Here is a 23219-nt window from a genome sequence, read left to right as displayed (position 1 = left end):
GAATATTAACTGGGTCATTAAGCTGCCAGGTTGTCTGTTGGACCGTAACCATAGAATTTACACTAAGAAATTCTCTATCCCAATAACAAATATCCCATTGTATTATATAACAAACTACCTGTCCAAATCCTATTGACAAAATTTTATTAAGAATCCGCCTTTCTTCCTCCCTTCCTGTCTGTGTAGTCTTTGGTCATTCTCTTATTAAGAATCTCACTTCATAACACATTAGACTAAAAAAAAGTCAACTTATTCTTCAGAGTCTGAAGAGCAGGGAGACAATAAAAAATGCTAGGAACCTTAATGAACTTCTGCTCTTTGACCTGAAGGTAAAATCGATTATAATCCATTATCAGTTATTCTTGGGAGTCCGGCTCAGCTGTTATAAATGGTACCTGAAGTAGTGATGTAGGCAAGAATCTCCATCAGACATGTTCTTCTGTAATATGGGAAACAAGATGATAGTAGCTAAATGGCTGGAGCCCCCTCTTTCTGTTCTCACATATAGAATGTCAAGATCTCTATGTTGTTCTCACCTCATGCTTTAGAAGAGAAATAAAGGCTATCTCAGTTTCATATACGTGGTGGGGAGAGGAAAGGACATTTGTGAGAGCTCTGAGGTAGGAACTGATAGAAATGCAATGTTCTGTCCCCATACCTTCACATCCTCCTACCTAGCTTTGGCCTGTATGATCCAGAAGAAAAAAAAAATCACATTGCAGATTCTAAGGAAAATTAGGAAGTAAGGCTTAAATAAAACCAGGTAGGGAAAACTAAATTAAATTTAGTAAGTCATCCCTCCTTTCCTTATTCTTTTTTTGTTTGGCTTAATGAAAAACTTTGTGTACTCAGTATTAGCAGACCTTTGTATACTCTTAGCCCAGAGAACTGAAACGAAAAGAAGAACCAATGTGGCTTGTGGGTAGAAGACAAGTGAGAAGGGTTAAGGGTTAATGAGTAGATTTTGCAGCCAGGGCAAAACATGCAAAAGTCTGAAAAGATTTTTTTTTATGTTGTTTATTTGTTTTGCTTTTTAATTAGAGTGTGAGATAAGTTCCATGCTTACAACTACCTCTGGTACCAACAGTTTATAGCCAGGCACAGAGAACTATGTATCAAGCAGCTAAAAATTCAAATGATCAAATGTTTGAGGATTAAAAAAAATTTTTTTTTACTAGTTATGTGAAGTTGTCCAATTTACTTAACCAGTTTCAAAATCTATAAAATTAGGAGCTTGGACTAGGTTATAGGCTTCTAAGATTCCTTTTAGCTCTGAAACTATGATCTTACTTATGGTATTTATTCTGGACTTTTCTGAAAAAGAAAACAATATGCAAATAAACTGATAACATTTGTACAAATAAGCCACTTTTAGGGGGTGTCAAAGGCAACACAGACCCAATTTCATCTTCAGCAATTTCACTTTTGCAGAATCATACAGTGGTAACATATCCAAAGTGATGGCTCTAAGAGCCTTGAAGTGTCTCAGTGATGCAAGATCCAGTTATCTGGATCATTTTAAGAGTGTATTTTGTTTATTTTTTATGCATCTAAATTCTCTGAAACTCAGTGATTCATATAAAATACACAAGATAATTCTGTCTTCTGTGATATTCCATAAAAAGGACCCCCTTGGGGCAGCTAGATGGCACAATGGATAGAGCACCAGCACTGAAGTCAGGAGGACCTGAATTCAAATATGGTCTTAGACACTTAACACTTCCTGTGTGATTCTGGGCAAGTCACTTAACCCCAGTTGCCTCAGCAGAAAGAAAGAAAGAAGGAAGGAAGGAAGGAGGAGGGAGGGAGGGAGGAAGGAAGGAAGGAGGAAGGAAGGAAGGAAGGAAGGAAGGAAGGAAGGAAGAAGGAAGGAAAGAAGGAAGGAAGGAAGGAAGGAAGGAAGGAAGGAAGGAAGGAAGGAAGGAAGGAAGGAAGGAAGGAAGGAAGGAAGGGAGGGAGGAAGAAGGAAAGAAGAAAGGGAGGGAGGGAGGGAGGGAGGAAGGAAGGAAGGAAGGAAAGCAAGGAAGGAAGGAAGGAAGGAAGGAAGGAAGGAAGGAAGGAAGGAAGGAAGAAAGAAAGAAGGAAAGGAGGGAAGGAAGGAAAAGAAAAGAAAAGAAAAGAAAAGAAAAGAAAAGAAAAGAAAAGAAAAGAAAAAGAAAAGGACCCCCTCAATCCCTGGACAATGAAAATCTCTATTTGCAATGTGATTTTTATAGCTTGACATTTCAGTAGTACACTGCCTGATAACTATGGAGACTAATTGCATCTTCATTATGAGTCAGTCAACCAACCAACAAGTATTTATTTATCATCAACCATGTGTCCAGCATGTAATATAATCAAAGAGCTATAAAGGATGTAACTTATAAACTGTGTAATTTTGGTCAAGTTATTTAACCCCTGGGCTTTGGTTTCCTTGTCTATAAAATGAGGGGGAGAATTAAATCATATTTCTAAAGTTCTTCCAATTCTAAATCTGATACTATCATCCTATATTCTCAAGGCATTAATAATATACTAAAGAGATGAAAGTCACATTTAGAAAACAATTGTGTAGCAAAAAGAACTGGACTTTTTAAAATAAGACTTCAGAAAAGGAAGAGATTGATCAATATAAGTTGGAACCAATAAGGGAGGGGAAGGCTTACTGGAATAAAAAGGTTTTGAGCTGAGCCTTAGAAAGAAGATGTAAATAAGATTGTAGGAAGTAGGAAATTCCAGATGAAGCAACAAAAGAGCAAAAAACACAAAGGAACGGTGGCATATGCAAGCTATGTTGTGGAAACCAATTGCAGGAGGGGTAGGGAGAGACAGGAAAAGAACAGCAATAGATAGGTTCAGCAACAGAAACATAGAGGACCTTCAGAGACAAGCAAAAGGATTGGAACTTGATTGAGTAGAAAATAAGGAGTTATTGTGGGTTGTTGATCTGAGAAGTGACCTAATAAAAACAGGGTTTGGGGAGGATTTATTCAAGGATAATTCCCATGAGGGAAATATTTCTGCCATAATCTGGCTGCTATAAGATCAGCTACAGGTTTTCTCCATTGTTCCAAAATGATAACTTCTTACCAAGAAGTATTTCCTCCTCACCACTTCTTCTTAGTATCCCTAGTTGTTTTTTTTCAAAACTTAACTTAAGCATGGGACTTTTTGCCTTCCACCTTTTAGGATATTCCCAGATATTCGTGCTTTTCTCCTCCAAAATTATCTTGTTTTAATGTTTAAATTATTGTATCAAATTATGTATTAAATATTTATTTTGAATATCCTTAGATATATATGTTGTCTCTCATAATATAATGTATAAGTCTTGAGCTGTTTTTTATTTTGTATACTTGGCTTATAGTAGGAATCTAATATTTGATTAATTGATTCAGTAATTAATTGATCAATTCATGTTTTTTGTTGCAGCCCAGCCTTCACTTTCCCCCACCCCATCAATCCAGTGGCCTATCAGCAGATCCTGAGTCAGCAAAGGGGACTGAGCTCAGCCTTTGGACACACCCCACCCTTAATCCAACCCTCTCCCACCTTTCCTAGCAGGCAGCACATGGCGGTCATCTCAGTCAACCCCACACCAACACAGCTCAGCAACAGCAACAACTGCCTAGCTGATTCAAACCAGGTAGGATGCTGGAAAGGGAGAAGGTATCCAAGGCTAAAATGGAAAAAAAAAATGTTTTGTCTTTTTTTTACCTGTAGGAGAAGAAGCCTTATAGAATCAGTCAAGCTTTATTTTGGACTTTTTCTTGGGATGCCAGTTACTTAGAATTTCCTGATATAGATGATTTGTAAAGTGTGGAAAGAATACTAGACTAGAATCAGGAAAACTGAATTCTAGCCCCAGTTCTCCTTGAAAAGTCATGTAATCTCTTTGGAACTCAGTTTCTTTATCTGTGAAACAATGATAAAATAATTTCTACTTTTGTTCAATTTGTGAGAATGAAAAAAAATGATTGTTCTGAAAACACTTTAAAACACATAAAACATGCATTGTACAACTGTAAAGAATTGTTATGAGAGCTGGAAAGGATTTTATAATGTTCTGAATTATAGCCCCCAATTTATAAGCCAGTCTGCCCCCAGTCACTTATCATATTTGTATACATTTTAGGGGAAAATTCCCAAAACTTTCTGATTTACTTGCCTTCTAAGTCTAATAATACTCCAAGGGCTCACTTCCATTTTCCTCAGTGCTGATTAAAGGTTGTGTACAACTTATGCCCAACTACATAGGTCCTGACCTGAATGTTCTCTAGTTCAACTAAGAGATTTTTAGAACTGAGAACATTAGGTGTCATGAGGATAATAGAATTGGAAGATATAGGGAAAGAGACAGCTTCTAGATCTGCTGATTTTATAAATAAAAAATTGGTTTAGATCCCACCAGGTTGAGAGGAAGGATTCCTAGAATTTTGAACAAATAAAATTAATGCAGCTAAGATTAGAAGGAAAGCAGAAATCTGGGGGAAATTTTTTTACAGCCAGTGTTTCTGATAAAGGCCTCATTTCTAAAATATATAAAGAACTGACTCAAATTTATTTTTATTTTTTAAGTTTTTTTAATTTCAAATATAGGCATAGTTTTCAATATTCACCCTTGTAAAACCTTGTGTTCCAATTTTTTCTCCTTTTCTCCCTCTCACCTCTCCCTTAGACAACCAGTAATCCAATATATGTTAAACATGTGCAATTTTATATATACTTCTACAATTATTGTGCTGCACAAGAAAAATCAGATCAAAAAGGGAAAAAATGAGAAAGAAAAAAAATGCAAGCAAACAATAATAAAAAAGTGAAAATACTATATTGTGATCCAGACTCAGACCTCACAGTTCTCTTTCTGAGTACAGATGGCTCTCTCCAACACAAGACTACTGGGACTAACCTGAATCACTTCGATTTTGAAAAGAACCATATCCATCAGAATTGAACATCATCTAATCTTGTTGTTGCTATGTATAATGTTCTCTTTCTTCTGTTGACTCAAATTTATAAGAATACAAGCTATTCCTTAAAATTCTCTTAGTTATAGAGAAAGAAAAGAGAGAAGGAAAAGTATTTTGGCATTTCAAATCAATGTGGGGAGATGAGGAAATAGAAGAATACTGATACTTTATTATTGAGGTGGTAGAGGTATTGACTGGCAGAAGGAAAGTGGTTTTGAATGGGCAGTTAAGTGGCAATTTGAGCCAAGAACATATGAGTTCAAATCCCACCTCAGATATTTTCTCATTGTGTGACTTTGATCAAGTCACTGAAACTCATTCTCAAATGAGATAATATTTGTAAAGTATTTAGCATAGCATCTGCAGATAGGTACTTAATAAATAATTCTCTCTCTATCTCAGTTTCTTTCTCTGTAAAATTAGAGAATTAGACTTGGTAGATTCTATACTCACTCCCAGATCTAAATTTATTATCCTTTATCAGCTGGCCCTAGGATCAACCTAATGAAGCTTGCCAATGAATTGTTGGGGAACTTTTTTTGATAACGGTCTATAGGATCTGAGAGGCAGCTAAGTGGTACAGTACAGTGACTGATCTAGAGTCAGGAGCTCATCTTTGTTCAAATCTGTCCTAAGATATATGATGTCCTAAGATTATATGGTGTGTGACCCGGGTAAGTCACTTAATTCCATTTGCTTCAGTTTCCTCATATGTGAGTTAGAGAAAGAAATGGCAAGCCATTTCAGTATCTTTGTCAAAAAACATCACATGGGGTCATGAAAAATCTGGATATGACTGAAATAGTTGAACAACAAGCAGAATCTGATCTTATTAAAAATTTGGGGGATTCAAGTGAGCAAGGAAAATTTTGTTTATGTACTTAGTCCAGGTCCCAGTCTGCACAAGAATTTTCCTTACCTTCATTCTGACAGTCTTTCTCTCTCTATGCTAACTCAAAAAATATCTCTCTGAAACTCAAAATAGTCTATCTGACTGTCTCTATTATGTGAATTTCTATCAATATCTAAGATACCACATAAGTTTGAATGCCACATGGGAAAAAGCTGCTGGGCTCTTGGTCAGTCCTAGCCAGTACTGAGTAAAGACCAGGATGGACTATTCTCTTGCTTTCAAGGTCACTCTAGGAACTCTGCAAAATTGTCAAGATGTCTGTAAGGAGTTACTATCATCTCTTCACAACTTACCCTTTAATTAATTTTTTAAATTCCCATGGTCATGGGAGAAAAAAGCTTTGGAGTAGAGATGTGGAGTGGACACGAGCAGAGACATTTGCCTTAATTTTCTCATCTGTCAACCGAAATGAATTTTGGGATATGTTCATTGGAGGAAAGGTAATCAAAATGTGAGATGACTGGACATCATGACATTAGAACTGGTTTTAAAGAACTAGGGATATTAAGCTAAGGAAGACTAGAATGAAGGGAAATATGATCACTGTCTTCAAATATTTAAAGGGCTGTTATATGGTAGAGGGATATACCTTGTTCAGTGTTGCCCCAGGAACAAAATTAAGAGATAGATTATACCATGATTTAATTTAAAAACAGAAAACTGCTTCCTGACAATCAGAGATGTCCAAAGGTAGACTAAGCTACCTTGAAAAGTAGTGGGTCCCCACTTACCTGACATTTTAAAATGGATAACCATTTCCTGAGCATGTCATAGTGGAGACTTCTGTTCATATCCAGGATTGTCTAGTTAGGGCTTCTTAAACTTTTGCCACTTGCAAATCTTTTTCACCTGAGAAATTTTTACAAGACCCTAGATATATAGATATATAAAATAGGTATACAAAGCAAACATTTACTGATAACAAATCAAATAGGGTCACCAACCATAGTTTAAAAACTGTGATCTAGATGACCTCTGAGGTCACTTTTTAGATAAAGGTGGTATATTAGTTAAAAAGAGAATAGGAAGGAAGGAAGGAAGGAAGGAAGGAAGGAAGGAAGGAAGGAAGGAAGGAAGGAAGGAAGGAAGGAAGAAAAAGAAAAGAAAAACAGAATGGCTTTTTGTCATCTGTCCTTTGATTTACTAGTCTCTCTGCCTTTCTCTCTTTCCCTTTTCTTCTCTTCCCTCATGGACATGCTTGCACAAACATGGACACACACACACATACAGAGAGAGAGAGAGAGAGAAAGAGAGAGAGAGATTGAGAAATGCATGCATGGGCTTGGTTATCAAAAGGACAATTCCAAAATCCTGCTTATGAGTTCAAAGGGCCCTCCCCCCATTTCATGGCTCACAGGTCAGAGCATGAATTTAAAAAAAATTATTATTAAAACTTTTTATTTTTAAAACATATGCATGGATAATTTTCAATATTCACCCTTGCAAAATCTTGTGTTCCAAATTTTTCCCCTCCCTTTCCTCCACCCCTTCCCTTAGACGGCAAGTAATCCAATATATGTTAAACATGTATAATTCTTCTATACAAATTTCCACAATTATCATGAGAGCATGCATCTTAAGAGTTAGACATGGATTTTCTCTGCTTCTTAAGAGTTCTGTGACCTTGAACAAGTCATTCTCCAGTCTGAGTCTCAGCTTATTCTTCTGTAAAATGGGAATTTTGATACTATGTGTACTTCCCATTTCATGGGGATTGTTTTGAAGAAAGTACATTGTAACACTGCAGTCCTATTTAGAAACAATATTGATGATCCACAAATCTCCCAGTCCCTTCCTCCATTCACCCACTTCTATCCACTGCTGACAATCACCTCTTGCAGCCGAACAGTCGCTGGCTGCATTTCCTGGACTTTTCAGAGTTTGACCCTGACATGGGTTCTCCTCTGCTCTCTCCAGAACAAGCAAAGCAGTGAGTCAGCAGTGAGCAGCACGGTCAATCCTGTAATTAACAAGCGCAGCAAAGTCAAGACTGAGACTGAGGGGCTGACACCAGCATCCCCACTGACACAGGTAACCCCTTCTTCCCAGGCTACAAAGCCCTTTTTCTACCCCCCTCCCCCAACAAGATTCCTGAGATTGTAGCAGAGTGATAGAGATTTTACCAATAGCACGCTCCCACCTCAGATACACTGCCCCTCCCTTTTTGGTGGGTTGGTTTTATATTGATTTTCAAGAGAGCTCCAGCTCCTAGTGGGAATTACACACAAGCATGCTGGTCAAAGACTCTTACCCGCTTCCATCCATTAAATGAAATGCTGTTTCTTTGGGAATTTGGATGCCTGATGTGTGGCCCAGGAAGGAAGAGGGATGGGACATTTATGTGGGTAACCTCAGAAAGTGTACTACTTGACTTGACTTTCCAGGACTGCAAAGCTAGCAGTTCTTGTGTCTCTAAACAGACATAGATCATGGAGGAAAGGAAACATGGGTCCCAAGCTCTTAGTCAGGGTTCCTTCCCAGCTCAGGTTGAGATTGTTTGTCACACCAGCCTTTGCAGTAAGGACACCACATTTGACACCCAGAAGGCCCCTCTAGCCTCTGCTTTCTTTCCCCTGCTTTACCACAGAGAGCTACTCTGCCGCCAATTGAATCCATTGGACCATCCTTTATCACAACTGTAAACTATCAGGCGTGCTCTGGGCACTTCATTTTCATGAAATATTGGGCTGTGTTATTGTCAGGCGAACAGAGGTGTTTGTGACAAATTCCTCTTCCCTCACGGAATCTAAAGTGGGTCTCAGCATGATGCATGGGTGCAGTGAGGCTGGCCATCATCAAGGGGCTGGCAAAATTGATGAAGATAGCGTATCAGTGAAAGATAAACATGCTAGAGTCAGCACGATTAGGGGAAGGAGGCAAGTCTCCTGAGGGAAATCTCAAAACACATCAGAAACCATACAACCTGACAAATTCATCCAGCCAACTTGGGGCCATACCCTTACCAGGACCTTTTCTTACTACTCCCAGGTCCTTCCAACCAAATATAATCAAAATGAGATCTGAACCCCAACCTTCTCTGTCATCTAACCTTCTAAAATCTCGGACTCAGAAGGAATGGTCACTTTTCATTTTAAGCATTTGTCAATAACTCATGTGACAAATTCTTGCTTGAGTTTAGTTCCAGGTAAAAATTTTGCTTCTGAAGACAAATTTGTATTCTTTTTGCTTAAAGAGAAAAAGAAAGTAAAAGAAAATTTTCCTTTTTTTTTTTTTTTGGTACCAAACAAACAAACAAACCTGGGACAATTTTAACACTGAGGCATTAGGGAAACTCAACACATGTGCCCGAGTGCTTTTATTTCTCTCTGCTATCTTTAGATGGACTAATATCCTTTTCTGAAACTGTATTTTAATCTATAAACTACTTCCTATCATTTCAGAATTTTAAAAAATATACTTAAAGTTATTTACAATTTTCTTGGAAATCCATAAAGTTAAATCTATAGAGGATTTTTAGAAGACATCTTGTCATTTTCTCAGGCAGCTTGCACTTAAGTCATCCTAAACACATGGGCATTGATCCCATTTCTAAAGACTTTGGAGCAAGAAACTCCTAGAGCTTTCTCCTCTCACCAGTTCTGTTTAATAATGATCCAATGCTTTCTACTTTCTTGCCAGTTTTTCTGGTATTGTTTTTTGTAACATATCAGCATTTTGTCTTTATAATGACACTTCTTGCTTTCTACTTTCCTGTGAGTTTTTCTGGTTTTGCTTTTTGTTTTTTTAACATATCAGCATTTGTCTTTATAATGACACTTCAGAAAGAATGTATCAACTAAAACAGGCTCTTTTGAGGAACTAAACAGGAATGAATCTTAGAAGATCTGTTTTTCTCTATCATTCTGCTTAAAATCAATGCTCACTAAAGAGACTTTAATTTCAATATCCTTTCCTTTTGAAAGCAGAATCTGAACATTAAATGTGAGCCAATGAATTTTGGCAAAATAAGATCCTGGGTGGTCAGATCCTGCCTTTAACTTCCATTGTTGGTCCCAGTGGAATCAGTGGGAGTTATGGATTTAATCTCATTTGGGAGTTGTCCTCTTAAAACCCAAATAAATGCTTCTCCCAGGAGGCTATTCCAAAAGCAAAACATTTTCTGGTTGTCATCTGAAGATCATTTTAAATTTAATACAAGCTTTAAAAAATCTGTCCCTGGAGAGCAGAAGGTAGCTCCTTGTAGTGCTCTGGACAGAAACTAGCTAGCTCACTTGGCTTGAGTGAAAAAAGCAGGTCTAGCTTGCAGAAGTGCCTTTTTCTCTACTCTGATTTTTTCCCCTTCTCCCCCCCACCCCCCTCCATCTTCAGCCACTCAGTGAAGTTAAGTTCTATTCTCCTTCTTTGCATCAAAACATGTGCCTAGGAGAGACTCTGACATTACACTTGATTGGAAATTTTATGTCACTGTATTAGAGTGTTTGAATCGAGCTTCCTTTCTAGTTAACATTATAGGATGAAAGAGTCAAAAAAGAACCTTAGAGATTGTAGATCAAGCCTATCATTTTTCAGAAGAAGAGATGAGGGCCAAAGAGAACTAATGACTTAACTCATGATTACATGACAAATTTAGGTGTCCTCTTGACCAGTATAGAAAATGCTCCTGTTAATATTGCAGACAAATCCAAAATCACATTTCCAATCAGAGACCATATAAGAAAGTAAAAATAGTCAAATAACATAGCTACTTCCTTCATTTAATGGGTATTCAAGCAAGTGAAGAAAAATCATCTTTAAATATTCTTTCATAATGGGAACTAGACATTAAAATGGAATGTTAGGCTCCAGTCTGATTCTATAATTACATATGTATATAAAAGGCAGTTGACTGATAGAAAGGACCTATGACCATATGTCTCAGTGAGTCTGCCATAAAGGATATCCAGTGTCTTTACTTTTAAACTTAACTGATCAGTGGAAAAAGAATGGCACATAAGGGGATGGAAAAATGGGTGGATGGGTGGGTGGGTGAATGAATGGATATAGGAAAGAGAACAAGGAACTCTGTAACCAAAAAGTAGTTGTTCATTCTGAAGTATAATAACTATGATCAAGTGGGATAACATAAGTAAAATTTACTTAAAGCACTCCATGCCAAAGATTGTGTGGCTTTAAAAAAAAAAAAAAAAAAAGCAAATTCATGACTCTTTCTTCTAAGTTAAATGACCAAAAATTGAGTACCTGCTGTGTCTGAGACTCTGTAGATATTTGCTATGATGGATTGAAAAATAAATATAAGACACAGCCTCTGACCTAGAAGAGCTTGCTTATCTAATCTATTCAGAATAGTAGCAACATAAAACAATATATTACCAAATACCAAATGCAATGTTACAGACAGTGAGAGGATTGAAATGGAAGAGAGCATTGTGGAATGATTAGTAAAGGCTCCAAAGAAAAGGTGACACTTGAATGAGGCCTTGGAAGACTTGGCTAAGGAGAGACAATTTGGAGGTAACATTTTAGAAGGAAAGAATAGCATCAGCAAAAGTGAATAGTTTATATACTGAAGTCCATAATGGGCTTCTTTCTCCAATTATCTCTCTTCTGCCTTCTCTGCCTCCCATTCCACAGAAATATTTAGCCTCATTGGACTATGCTTTAAAAAGTAAAAAACAAAATAAACAAAATGTCCAAAGGTCCTTGCTTCTTTCCTTGGAGCTGTGACTTGGAATGGCTTGACTCATTTTATTTCCTTTAGCTCTTCCTTTTCATTCCAGACAGTTCTTTTATGGTTAACCTGTTATTTATCAGTGACAAGCAAACAGAGTTAGACCACAGAGAGGGGAATTATTGATTTCTTTTCACTTGTAGGCTGCTAGATTTCCCACATGTACACACACACTTCACCTTTGCTTTTAATTTGCTTCTCATCATGCCTTTTAGTTTTGTTTCCACCGAACTTTTCCATCGTCTCAACACCCAACCTTTGTTCTAAGGGTAAGGACCTTTTCTTCCCACCTGTGGTCCTTTCCTTTCTGAAGTCCACAGGATTGCTTTTGTCAGTCCTTTTTTACATTAGTCAGTGTTGCATCATTTGCAGGTTTCATTAACATATTATTTGCAATCTTCTACCTGACCCCAATCCATATAGCATTAATTAGAAAGATAAGAGGGAGTAGACCTATCCACCAACCCCTGGGTCACCACAGTAGATACCTCTTGTCATCATCGATTATTACTCCATGCTTATTATAGTCTTTCAGCTGTCATATGTCAGCCACTTTGAATTCATCTGGTGAGCGAATTTTCATTAGATGCTATATCATCAATTTTCCATTCTATAAAGAGAACAGCAACATTTTCCCTTTTGTATTTGTATCACAAAAATCAGACCTTTTACTTCATTAAATTTGGGAAGGGAAGAAGGGAATAGGAAAAAGGAAAGTATATACATTTTGTTTTTAATAACATATTTCTTAGAGTTACTTAGGGACTAGGAAAGTAATATTAATTTTTACATGAGAGGCAATATAGTATATAGTATACTGAATAAAGAATCTGAAAAAAGTAGATTCCAGTCTGATCCCACCTCTGACACATACTGCACTTGTCACCTTTTGCCAATAATTTAAGCTCTGAATGCCCTAAGCAACAATCCAAGATTATACTGCAAAGCAGTTGACAGTTTTCACTGAAAGATGAAGTCCCCTTATTGGAATCTCCTTATACATTTGAAATGACAAGGTCAGACACAATTGACTATAATATTGTAATATTAATATCACAGTGAATAACTGGGGGTGGGAGAAGCTCAGGAGTACATTTTTTCTGCCCCCCCCCCATCTTTTAGTCTCATGACAGTTTTCCTTTTGTTCTTTACATCATAACCAATTCCTTCTTTGTGTAAAAGTGCCCTCTTTGCCTCTCAATTTCTCCACCCAATTCCACCAAGCATTCAAGATTACCTTGAGACTTATTACTGCCTTGTGTGCTTATAATCCATAACTCCTATCTGCCTCAGTTTCTTAAACTGTAGAATGAAGATAGCAATTACACTTATCTCCCAGGTATCCCAAATGAGATAACATTTGTAAAGTACTTAGTGAACCTTAAAGAACTATATTAATCACAGACTTTGAGGGGACTTCTAAGATCTTTTATATAGTCTACCCCACCCCAAAGCCACCCCAAAGAGTGGCTTCCTTGGCTAGAACCTAGTATTGTTTTAGGCCATAAGACTGGACAGCTCAGTTCTATTGACTACAGAACGTCAGCTACCTTGCCCTTGTCTAAATTTTAAGCACTTGTATGTCATGCTATTTTACACTTGTGGTTGATTCATTTGTTTTTGATATTCATTTAAAAAATTTTTAAATTCCACATTCTCTCCCTTCTTCCCCTACCCAGGGAGATGATGAGCAATATAATACCTATTATACATGTGAGTCATGTAAAACCTGTTTCCTGCTGTATTCTTTCAATAAATAAATTTATTTTCTCTTTTTACTAATGACATTTGTTTTTTTAAAGATCTTTAAAGAACACAGTCCACCTTGCATCTCTGCCAATCTTATACTTCCCTTCTTTCCTAAGTAATTTTCTACTAAGAAAAGTAAAATTTGTTGTCGATGATAAGAAAAACTTCATATCAACTTATTTAGTGACTTTAGGCAAGTGTCTTGATTTTTCTATACCTGATTATTTTTCATAATCCAGTAGCCTACTTGCCACTACAATGGAGCTTAACCAAAGATAGAGATAATAATGCCTCCTAAGCTGTTACATTTCTTACCTTTGAAGCAAAACTGAATCCTCTAATCTCAATCAAACTTGTCCTTATGCAGGCTAAATGAAACATGATATTTAACCAGACTCTAGACAACTCTGGATAATAAGCTCATCACTTTCATGGGTGAATATTTCCTCATCTGTAAAAGATGGAGTTGAAACATAAGACATTGGAGCTTCCCTTCTATCTCTAAGTTTATGATTAATAATAACATTTTAAAGATTGCTAAATACTTTACAAACAAAGTCTCATTTGAGGCTCATAACAATAATGGGAGGTAGGTACTATTATTATCCCCCAATTTATAAATGAAGAAGGAAGACATAAATTAAGTGACTTCTCCAGTGTTCACACAGCTCGTTAAGTGTCTGAGGTTCATCTCTGAACTCATGAGTCCAGGCCCGGGACTCTATCCATTGTGCTACCTAATCTATCAGGTTATGCATGGAGACCCAAGTAGACTTTAATATTGTGACTGTGAAAAGCGTTTAAAGTTAGCCTAGAGTTTCTTAAGCTTTTTTTGTCTTTTTCCAGAATCCCTAATTTATAAATGGTTAAAATGAGCGATGACATTACAACACCTCCAACCATAGTGGCATAATTTTTACTGTTAGCTTTTAGAACCTTGTTTTTCTTATTTAAATGAGTCTTTGCTAGAACAAGTATACAAATCCTTATGATGCTGTTTTAGAGTGTTTCAGGGTCCTCAGAATAATACATGTGTGTTTGGCATTTACATATATCTATAGAGAGAGACAAGTGTAGTTATAGGTTATGTCATATTTTTAAGGAGGTTAGACTTATTCACTTGGTCAGTACTGGGAACTTTCAGTATAAGATTATCAATGCAGATTATAATTTATAGCAATTTAGAATCAGTAACTATAGTAACTTAAAATCAATAATTTACAGTCTTAAATCTTAAATGGGAACTTTCAGTATGAGAACTTCACTATCAATGCAGCTTATAACTTATAGCAACTAAGAATCAATAATTTACAGTAATTTAAAATCAGCAATTTACAATCTTAAATTAGGAGTTCTTAATTTTTCTTTTTTCCTTTTGGTCATAACCCCTTTTGGCAGTCTGTTAAAGAATACAGATCTCTTCTCAGAATAATAACCAATTGTACTGATACAATTAAAATTAAAAAAAAAAAGTTCATGGACCTCAGAGTTAAATTTAGTTTTCTTAACTATAAGTTACTCCTGGATTGCAGTAACCAGGGATACTGAAGAATAAGATACCCACAGTAACATGGAGATTCTAAATCAGAGAGGACTGACTTGGCCCAGATGCTGTAGATTACAAAGCCAGCTTCATATCCATTCTGATATTTTGCTTGTCTTTTTGTGTTAACATATAAAATACTCTGAAATGAAAATGGGAATAAGGATCAGAGAGGCTCTTCTGCAGTTCAGTGACTCTATAGAATGCATCCCCTATCCTTCCACCCACCCACCTTCATATTCCAAATGGGAAAGGGAGAGGGCCAGGTCAACACCTTCTTTTCCTGCTGTGGACCAAGTTTTGATGAAGTCATCTCCACAAACATTATTCATGTCTCCAGGTGAAACAAGCTCACTTATGTGTTTTTTACCCTCCTCCCCCAGGAGCATCTGACAGACCTCAAAGAGGATTTGGATAAAGATGAATGCAAACAAGAGCCTGAGGTTATTTATGAGACCAACTGTCACTGGGAAGGCTGCGCGAAGGAATACGACACCCAGGAGCAACTTGTCCATGTAAGTGATGGCACAGAAAGGCCCTTGGCATAAATCAGGACGACCACAGCCGGTCAGCTCTTTGTCAGAAGGCTCCAGACAGCACCAGTCTGAGCTAGGGACTTCAACATATGCAAAAAAGAATTATGTCATGGAGTCAATATGACATGGCAGGGATGAACCTGTCTGCAGAGGGGAGACATTGATACATTCATATTTCATGATGTTAGCAACATTTTCAGTGACAGGCTGGGATAGAATTACCTTCATGTACATGTACACACATGTATGAATGTTTGTATCAGAATAATTGGAACAGGGAGAGAGGCTGCCCTACCCCCAGGAAAGCACCTGCCATTAGAAGATGACAGATTTGAATCACCTGATGCTGTTGAGCTTCCAGGAAGGCCACAGGATGAGGGAAGCATTCAGCACCTGGCCTCCTATTTGATTATCTTATCTTATCCATAGGAGTGCTATGGGGATAGAGAACATTGAGCCCAAAATGGTTTTCCCTTCCTCACTGATTTTTCGGTGAAATACTGTAGAAACAGTATTCTTATGAAATGACACCTTATTCAACATCACTGGCTCCCAAAACTTAGACCTCAATAAGTTCTTGAATAGACATTCCTCTTGAAATGAAATTAATCACGATTATTAGGCAGGTGTGGTGTGGCTTTTAAGAATCCTGGGCTAAAGTGATTCATATTGAATGAAATATTCACTTAGAAGATTTCTGTTATCATTTAGAAGAAACTAGGCTGCTCTCCCCAGACCATCTCCAGAAGACATAATTAATACTTTTAGTTCTAGTAATTTAAAGCTATTAAATAGCAAAGTTTACAAGTTTTTCACAAAATTATCCATTCCCTTTGGTTTTTTCTCCTTTCCCTTCTTATGAAAACTCTAGGCTTGTTTACCTTTTTTTTTTTTTTACAAAGACTTCATGAAAATTTTGCCCAGGAAGACTAGAACTTCTCAGTAAAGACATCTTTTCCATTCCTTGGAGATATAAGAAAAGTTAATTAATTATGGATCTAATACCTATAAATTATATCTAAACTTTTGAAAATTAAATGTATTTGGGATTTATCCCACATTTTTGTACAGTAGATTTCTTATCCACTATATTATATATAGTCTTATATTAAGTAAGACTTTCTATTCTTTGCCTAAAATACATTCTCAAAGGTTGCCCCCGTTCCCCAACTTTTCAATCTCCTCTTTCTAGAATTTGCTTGCCTTCTCCCTATGTGAGGGCTTGAAATCTAGAAATGCAAACTTAAAATTTTTCCAAAGGCATCATGTCTGATCACAGCTATTTGGGGGGTTTAATCAGCAGAGTTATATTTGAGTAGGGAGAGACCCACTATCATTCAGAGTAATCTAGCCAAATTTGAAGATCATCCCCAGAACACTGGCCAATAGCTAATGATTTTCTTGGACCATAACAGTTCCTACAGTATTGTCTCCTAAGGTGTAGAAGAGATGTAATATGCATTTGGTAAAGGAAATACCCACAGTGATGAAATAAGGAATCTTTTGAAATTATTAAAGTCAGCAGAAAAATCCAAGCGAGATATAGACAGTTCCTCCTTACTCCCTGCAAAGGAAAATGATCCAGGAGGATGTGAGAATTAATCTGAGTTTTTAAAATGTTTTAGCTCTAGATTTTTCCCCTAAACTCAGTGTCATTAACTTATAAAGGTACTTTTTTATGCTTCAGAAATATGTCTGTCTCTAGGGAAAATAGGAAACAGACGGTTAATATTTCTACAGATATTAAGTAGGCTTTTGCCCCATACAAGGCAATATTTCAGGTACTGTGGGAAACAAGAAGTATAAAATGCAGTCTCTGCCCTTAGGTAGTATAAAGCATAGTTAGAGAGATAAGGCACCTGAGATTAACAATAAGGAATGCATAATATAATCACCCAATGAGTAGCATAGATAATAGTAAGAGAAAAGAGAGAAGAACCTTATTGGCTTAGGTGGTTAGAAAGGGCTTTATGGAAAAGGTGGTTTTAGACCATTTTAAAGAATAGGCACATTTGAATAAACAGAGGAAGTCAGCAGAAATCAATTCCATGTGATCAAACAGCCAAGATGTAGTTGTAGTTGTAAGAAAATGCTAGATGAGTTGGGAGGATAGAAAGGGCTTACCTTGAGGGATTGCTTTTCTCTGTATATTCCTAGTATCTAGATAAATGTCTGACACATAGTAGGTTCCTAATAACTGCTTGTTGATGGACCAATAGAGATGAAAGCATAGGCTAGAATAAAATAATAGAAAGCCTTAGATAATCAGAATTAGAGGTTAGCTCCTCATATAAGAAATTTTCCACCAGAGAGCCTTTAAATGACTATGGAGAAGAAAAGGAAGCGAGAACTATCATTCCTGATATATGACAAGACCTCCAGAATTCCCCAGGGTTTCCTAATGGGCAGGTATTAGCCTTTGCATGATAACATGGTGGCCCATTTACAAAACTGAATTTTTCTTTGCTTCAAAAATGGACAGTGATTTAGTTCACTCTAGTTCAGAGTGAGAACATGGCGAACAGGCATGGGCGCTGGGCAGATTATTAACAATTTGTTGCTAAGTAAACCAATAAGAAAAAAATGTTTAAAGTTGTCAAGAAGCATTTTTATCATTTGAAAGGCTTTAAAAATGGAAAGTGGGGCTAATATGATGAGATTATCTGCCATAGTTCAAAGTGTTGTAGATTTCACTTGCCAGGGATGCCCATATTCATATTCATGAAGTTCAGTCCTATACCATAGAAAGCAAGGCTGCTTTTCATTGCTTTTTTTCCCTCTTCACTGAAACCATAATACTTTTCAATGCCTATGCTTTCAGTGGGGTAATAATGGAGCTCTGAGTGTGGGCAGGTCCTCCATTCATCCTCAGGGTTGCAAAGTTATAGAAGTTGTAGAAGGGGGAGGGCTGAAGGGAGAGGATGGAAGGCTGAAAGAGGAAAGAAAAGAGAGAAAAAGTGGGGGAAGGGAGACACAAGGGACAGGCAGAAGAAACTAAAAAGGGGGAGGAGAGATAAGAATGAGGGAGAAAGGATTTTAGAAAGCCAATAATTCAGTGTTCCTTAATTTCAAAGCAATATAATTAGACAATCTATGTAAAGCACTTTGTAAACCTTAAAGCATTATATAAATGTTAGCTATGATCATTATTATCTAAGCATTATCGAGCTGACAACTCAAGCCCCATCTTAATGAAGAAATAAGCTTCTTTTTAAATATAAATTTTTAATATCTTTTGTTTTTAAATTGCCTAAAGTTCCCACAAAACTTTCTCCGTGCCATTTCCCAGTGAGGCATCTCATATACAAATAATTTTTTAAGAGAAAGAGGAAAAAACAAACAGCAAAATGAAACAATACATCAAAACCAAATCTGACATGTGCAGTGTTCCACATCTAGGAAACCCTTCCCCCAACATCAGGAAAGGAGTGGGGAGAGATGTGTTCTAATAGCTCTTATTTGGGACAAAGCTTATTCTTATAATTTTGCAACATTCATTTTTGTTGTTTGTGATTATTGTTCTCTTGATTTACATTGTTGTAGTCCTTGTATATGTATTTACTTGCCTCTGCTTAATTCAACTTGTATCAATTTCTATGTCTCTCCTTGCTTCTTTTCTCTGTACTCATCATATTTGTCATTTCTTATAGAACAATATGCCCTCATAGTCATATACTTCAGTTTAGCCATTCATTTCCCAATGAATGTGCATCTGTTTTGTTTCCAGTTCTTTGATGTCACCAAAAAAATGCTGCAATAAATAATTTAGTATATTAGGCCTTTCTTTTTTTTATCAGTAACCTTCTTGGGATATATATACCTTCCTAGCAGTGGAATCTCTGAGTCAAAGGATATTGATATTTAATCATTTTATTTTGCATAATTCAAAATTGCTTCCCAGAATTATTATACTAAATGGATAAATTCTTAATTCAAAATGAGAAAGCAGAAACATTATTTATATGACAGAAGAATAAACTTTCAGTGTGAAACTCCTGGTGGTATGTGTACATCTGTCAATGGGTATAGGAAGTGGGAATAGGAAAAGGAATTTGCTGTGGCAATGATACCACTCTCATCACCAAGGAAGAAAAATCACGGAATGTTGTTGCAAGAGGTACAGCAGTGCCAGCAAGTTTCTCTCTTTTCTTACATCTCAGTTGTGTAAGTCTGTGGTAAAATTATGAAGCTGACTGAGTCTGTCATCAGGGTCCCAACCTCCCTGTTCTGCACCCTTACCCTTCCCTTTACCACTACTCCAAAGTAGTCTGCCCATGGCCTCAGGGCCTTCCTCTTGCTCTCTTCTTCTTCCCTTTCTTTTATCCTTCCTCTACTTGTTCTGGTCAAAAGATTTGACAGACTCGTCCACACTAACCACTCTTGGGCAGTGAACCTCCCAGTGGGATTTATATTTAAATAGGAAACAAAAAAAAAATTTTAACTCTAGAAAGACAGAATTTTAAAAGATTAGGAAGGTTTGTTTTTTTTTGGTTTTTTTGGGGGGGAGGAGAGAAGAACAACATGGAGTAGGACTCTCTCAAAATACATAAAGGAGTTGGAAGATGAGGAGAAAGAAGAGAAAAACTGGGATGGGAGGAGGGAAGTTCCATAATACTTTAATTTGATATGGTGCTTTACTTTTTGAGAATTGCTTTCACAGATCTCATTTCATTTGGTCTCCTTAATATCATCCTATAAAATAATCTTATAAAATATTTATAAAAATTATGAAATATAAAATATTTATGAAAAATTCAGACCCAGAGATTTTAGGGGCACCTAGGTGGCTTGGTAGATAGAGGGCTGGACATGGAGTCAGGAAGCCTCATCTTTCTGAGTTCAAATTTGGCCTCCAACACTTGCCAACTCTGCAACCTCATTAAAAAAGAATTTAAGTGAGTCACAAAGAGTGAAGATCATAAATAGGATGAGAACCCAGGTAATCTTATGTCCAGTCAGTTTTCCTTTCATCACACAATGAAAAAAAAAAGTAAAACAAAGAAACATGGGTAGACACTCATGTATTTTATGGTTTTCCTGTTGAGTATAGTCTTGGCTTTGAAATGACTATTGAATCACAGAAAAGAGAAGCTAGGAGTGGGGTCTTCTGATTCAACTCTTTCATTTTATAGTTAAGGAAATTGAGTCCCAGGGAAGTTAAATGAATCTATTTGAAAAGGGATAAAGGATTTAAAATAATGATAGAAAGTTCGGGCAGTGATATGTCATGCATCAGCAAGTATAGGAGATCATGTTGGGGATGATATTTTCCTAATCTGTATCCCAGATATTGAGCGAAAGGGAGCTTCTTTTTTCCCCTTCAAAGAAAGACATTGACACAGGCTGTACAGATGATAAGTGCACAAATGGTGCCATGCTCATCACAAACACTTATTAATTCATTCAATAAATTTTTATGTTTATGTGAATTACAGCATATTCAAGGTGAAAGGGATCTCAGAGACCCCTCCTAACTTTCTCAACTAGTAATAATCTAGATTTCCTTTAAATATTAATTATGATGGTGAACTACAGAAGGAGTTCATCCTCTTTTGGGGTTTCTTTTCTTATTTGGATGCTGTCTCTTATGTCAACTCTGAATTAGTCTCCATATAACTTCTACCCATTGCTCTTTGTTCTGCTCTCTGGAGCTAAGCAAAAAAAAAAAAAAAAAAAAATCTAATCCCTTTAACACATAACAGCTCTTCTGATAAAGATAGCTATTATTTCCCCAAGTGTTCTCTTCTCTATGTAATAAATATCCTCATTCTTTCCATTAAACTTTGTGTGATATAGTCTCAGGTGCTCAAATCAGCCTAATCACCATCTCTTGGACTTGTGCCAGTTTATCTCTAGAAATTCAGTCCCTAGAAATGAACAAAGTACCAACCAAAGTAGAAGATAATTGTTAGAAATTATTATTCCTCTCTTGTATTTAATAACTAATTATTATATTAGGACCAATGTTTTCCCCCTTTTTAACTTTCTTATCCAGAAATCAGTCAGTGTGGGAAATCTTTCTAAAACATTTACCCAGCCAGGATAGCTAAGGCCTAATCAAAGACAGTAAAATACATTCTAAGTTTGGGCTAATAGATGCATTTCTGCTCACTGGGTTTACTTAGGTCTAGAAAGTGTTGAATCTCCCTTTTGTAAGACAGGTCATATGGAAACTGATGTCTCTTTGACCAAGATTTGAGTGGCCCAAATCACATACTTCCAGACCTTCATTGTTATAAACCTATCCTCTCATTGTAATATTCATTCTATCATTAATTGTTAGAATTGATTGCCATTCCCAAGAATACCTACTCTTTCAAGGGCCTATAAACTGGGAGCTACCACCATAAAGGATCTTTGGTTTAAGAGAGATGGCCAAAAGATTATCCTTTTATTAATATACATACTAATTATTATTAATAAAATTATTAAATCACCCAGAAATTATGTCTCTTGAACCTTTTAAAATGCAAACAATAAAACTTATCTTTTTTGGTTTTTGTTTTTGTTTTGGTATGTTGCTCATAATTTAGTTTAAGGTAAAAACTACTGTTCCTTTTATGGCTGTAATATTATCCGTTGATTCATTTTCAGTTTACAGTACTTTAAAATATCCAGGTCTTTTCTCCATGAACTGATGCATTTAATGAGTGCAACTAATGAGTTGTTTTAAGCACAAGTGTAGGACTTGAAATTTATCCCTATTAAACTTCAGCTTATTATTCAACCCATCATTCTAACTTGTCAAAAAAAATTATTAGACTGGATTTGAGTCATCTTAATCATCTTCCTTATTTTTTGCAGCACATTAACAACGACCATATTCATGGAGAGAAGAAAGAGTTTGTCTGTCGCTGGCAGGACTGTACCCGGGAGCAGAAGCCGTTCAAGGCTCAGTATATGTTGGTGGTACACATGCGCAGGCACACTGGCGAGAAGCCACATAAATGCACGGTAAAACTAATGGTCTTCATAGGCCAATTTTTCTTTTTGCTGTCATATAGTGTAACTAAGATGTCTTAAACTATTTAGGGATCTTTCCTCACTAGAATGTTTTAAATTTGTTACCAGAAATTATGTACACAAAATATTTTGAGTTTTTAAGCAAACAGAACTAACTAGAAATTAAGAATGCTTTTGTATTTTGAAAACATTTTCTTTTCTAGACTTTTTTCCTTAGAAATCCCTTATAGTTTCCCTGATTCTCCTACTCTAAGTGCCACTTGAGTCACTTCTTTTAAGTCTTCACCTGCTGCTGCTCAAATCATTCTCTTTTTCTCATGTTCAACAATCCATGAACCAACTGAACCTATTACTCATCCTAATCTCTTAAGGATAGCTAATGGACTGTGTATCATTGCAATAAATATATGGAAAATGGAGCACATTTGCCAGTGGTTTTATAGCAACCCTTCCCATAACCCATGACAGTGAAACCATCACATTTAAGACCAGCATCTTGCTTCTCTTCTCAATGGGTGGGAGAGGAGTGGGAGGGAAAAAAAGAACTTAGAAATATTTTTCTTAATCAATGTTTAAGAAAAACACATTTAGGCTCCAAACTTCAGTCTCTGGTGTATTACACAAGGAACTAGAAATGTTGGTTAAGAAGATGAAATTTAAAAGAAGAAGAATGAGAAGGAGGAGGAGGAGGAGGAGGAGAAGGAAGAAGAGGAGGAGAAGGAGAAGGAGAGAAGGAGGAGGAGGAAAAGAGGAGGAGGAGGAGGAGAGGAGAAGGAGGAAGAGGAGGAGGAGGCATAAAAGAAATATGCCCTGGAGGCAACACAGTTTTGGAAGTATTGTAAGACCAATTTGCAAGCTGTTTCAAAAAGAAGAA

General features: G+C 36.5%; 1 protein-coding gene across 3 annotated transcripts in view; it reads left to right on the top strand.

The window, feature by feature from the left end:
- Window positions 1–23219, top strand: part of GLI2 (GLI family zinc finger 2) — a 395398-nt gene that overhangs the window by 350559 nt on the left and 21620 nt on the right. For all 3 annotated transcript variants that reach the window (XM_051985726.1, XM_051985725.1, XM_051985727.1), the window contains 4 exons: window positions 3415–3628; window positions 7783–7896; window positions 15230–15361; window positions 22187–22336. In XM_051985726.1, the coding sequence (XP_051841686.1) occupies window positions 3415–3628; window positions 7783–7896; window positions 15230–15361; window positions 22187–22336 (610 nt within the window). The remainder of the gene's footprint in view (window positions 1–3414; window positions 3629–7782; window positions 7897–15229; window positions 15362–22186; window positions 22337–23219) is intronic.

Source organism: Antechinus flavipes, chromosome 3 (genome assembly GCF_016432865.1).
Source record: "Antechinus flavipes isolate AdamAnt ecotype Samford, QLD, Australia chromosome 3, AdamAnt_v2, whole genome shotgun sequence".
NCBI lineage: Eukaryota > Metazoa > Chordata > Mammalia > Dasyuromorphia > Dasyuridae > Antechinus > Antechinus flavipes.
The sequence above is the reverse complement of the archived record's forward strand: the minus strand, read 5'-3'. Positions and strand labels throughout refer to the sequence as shown.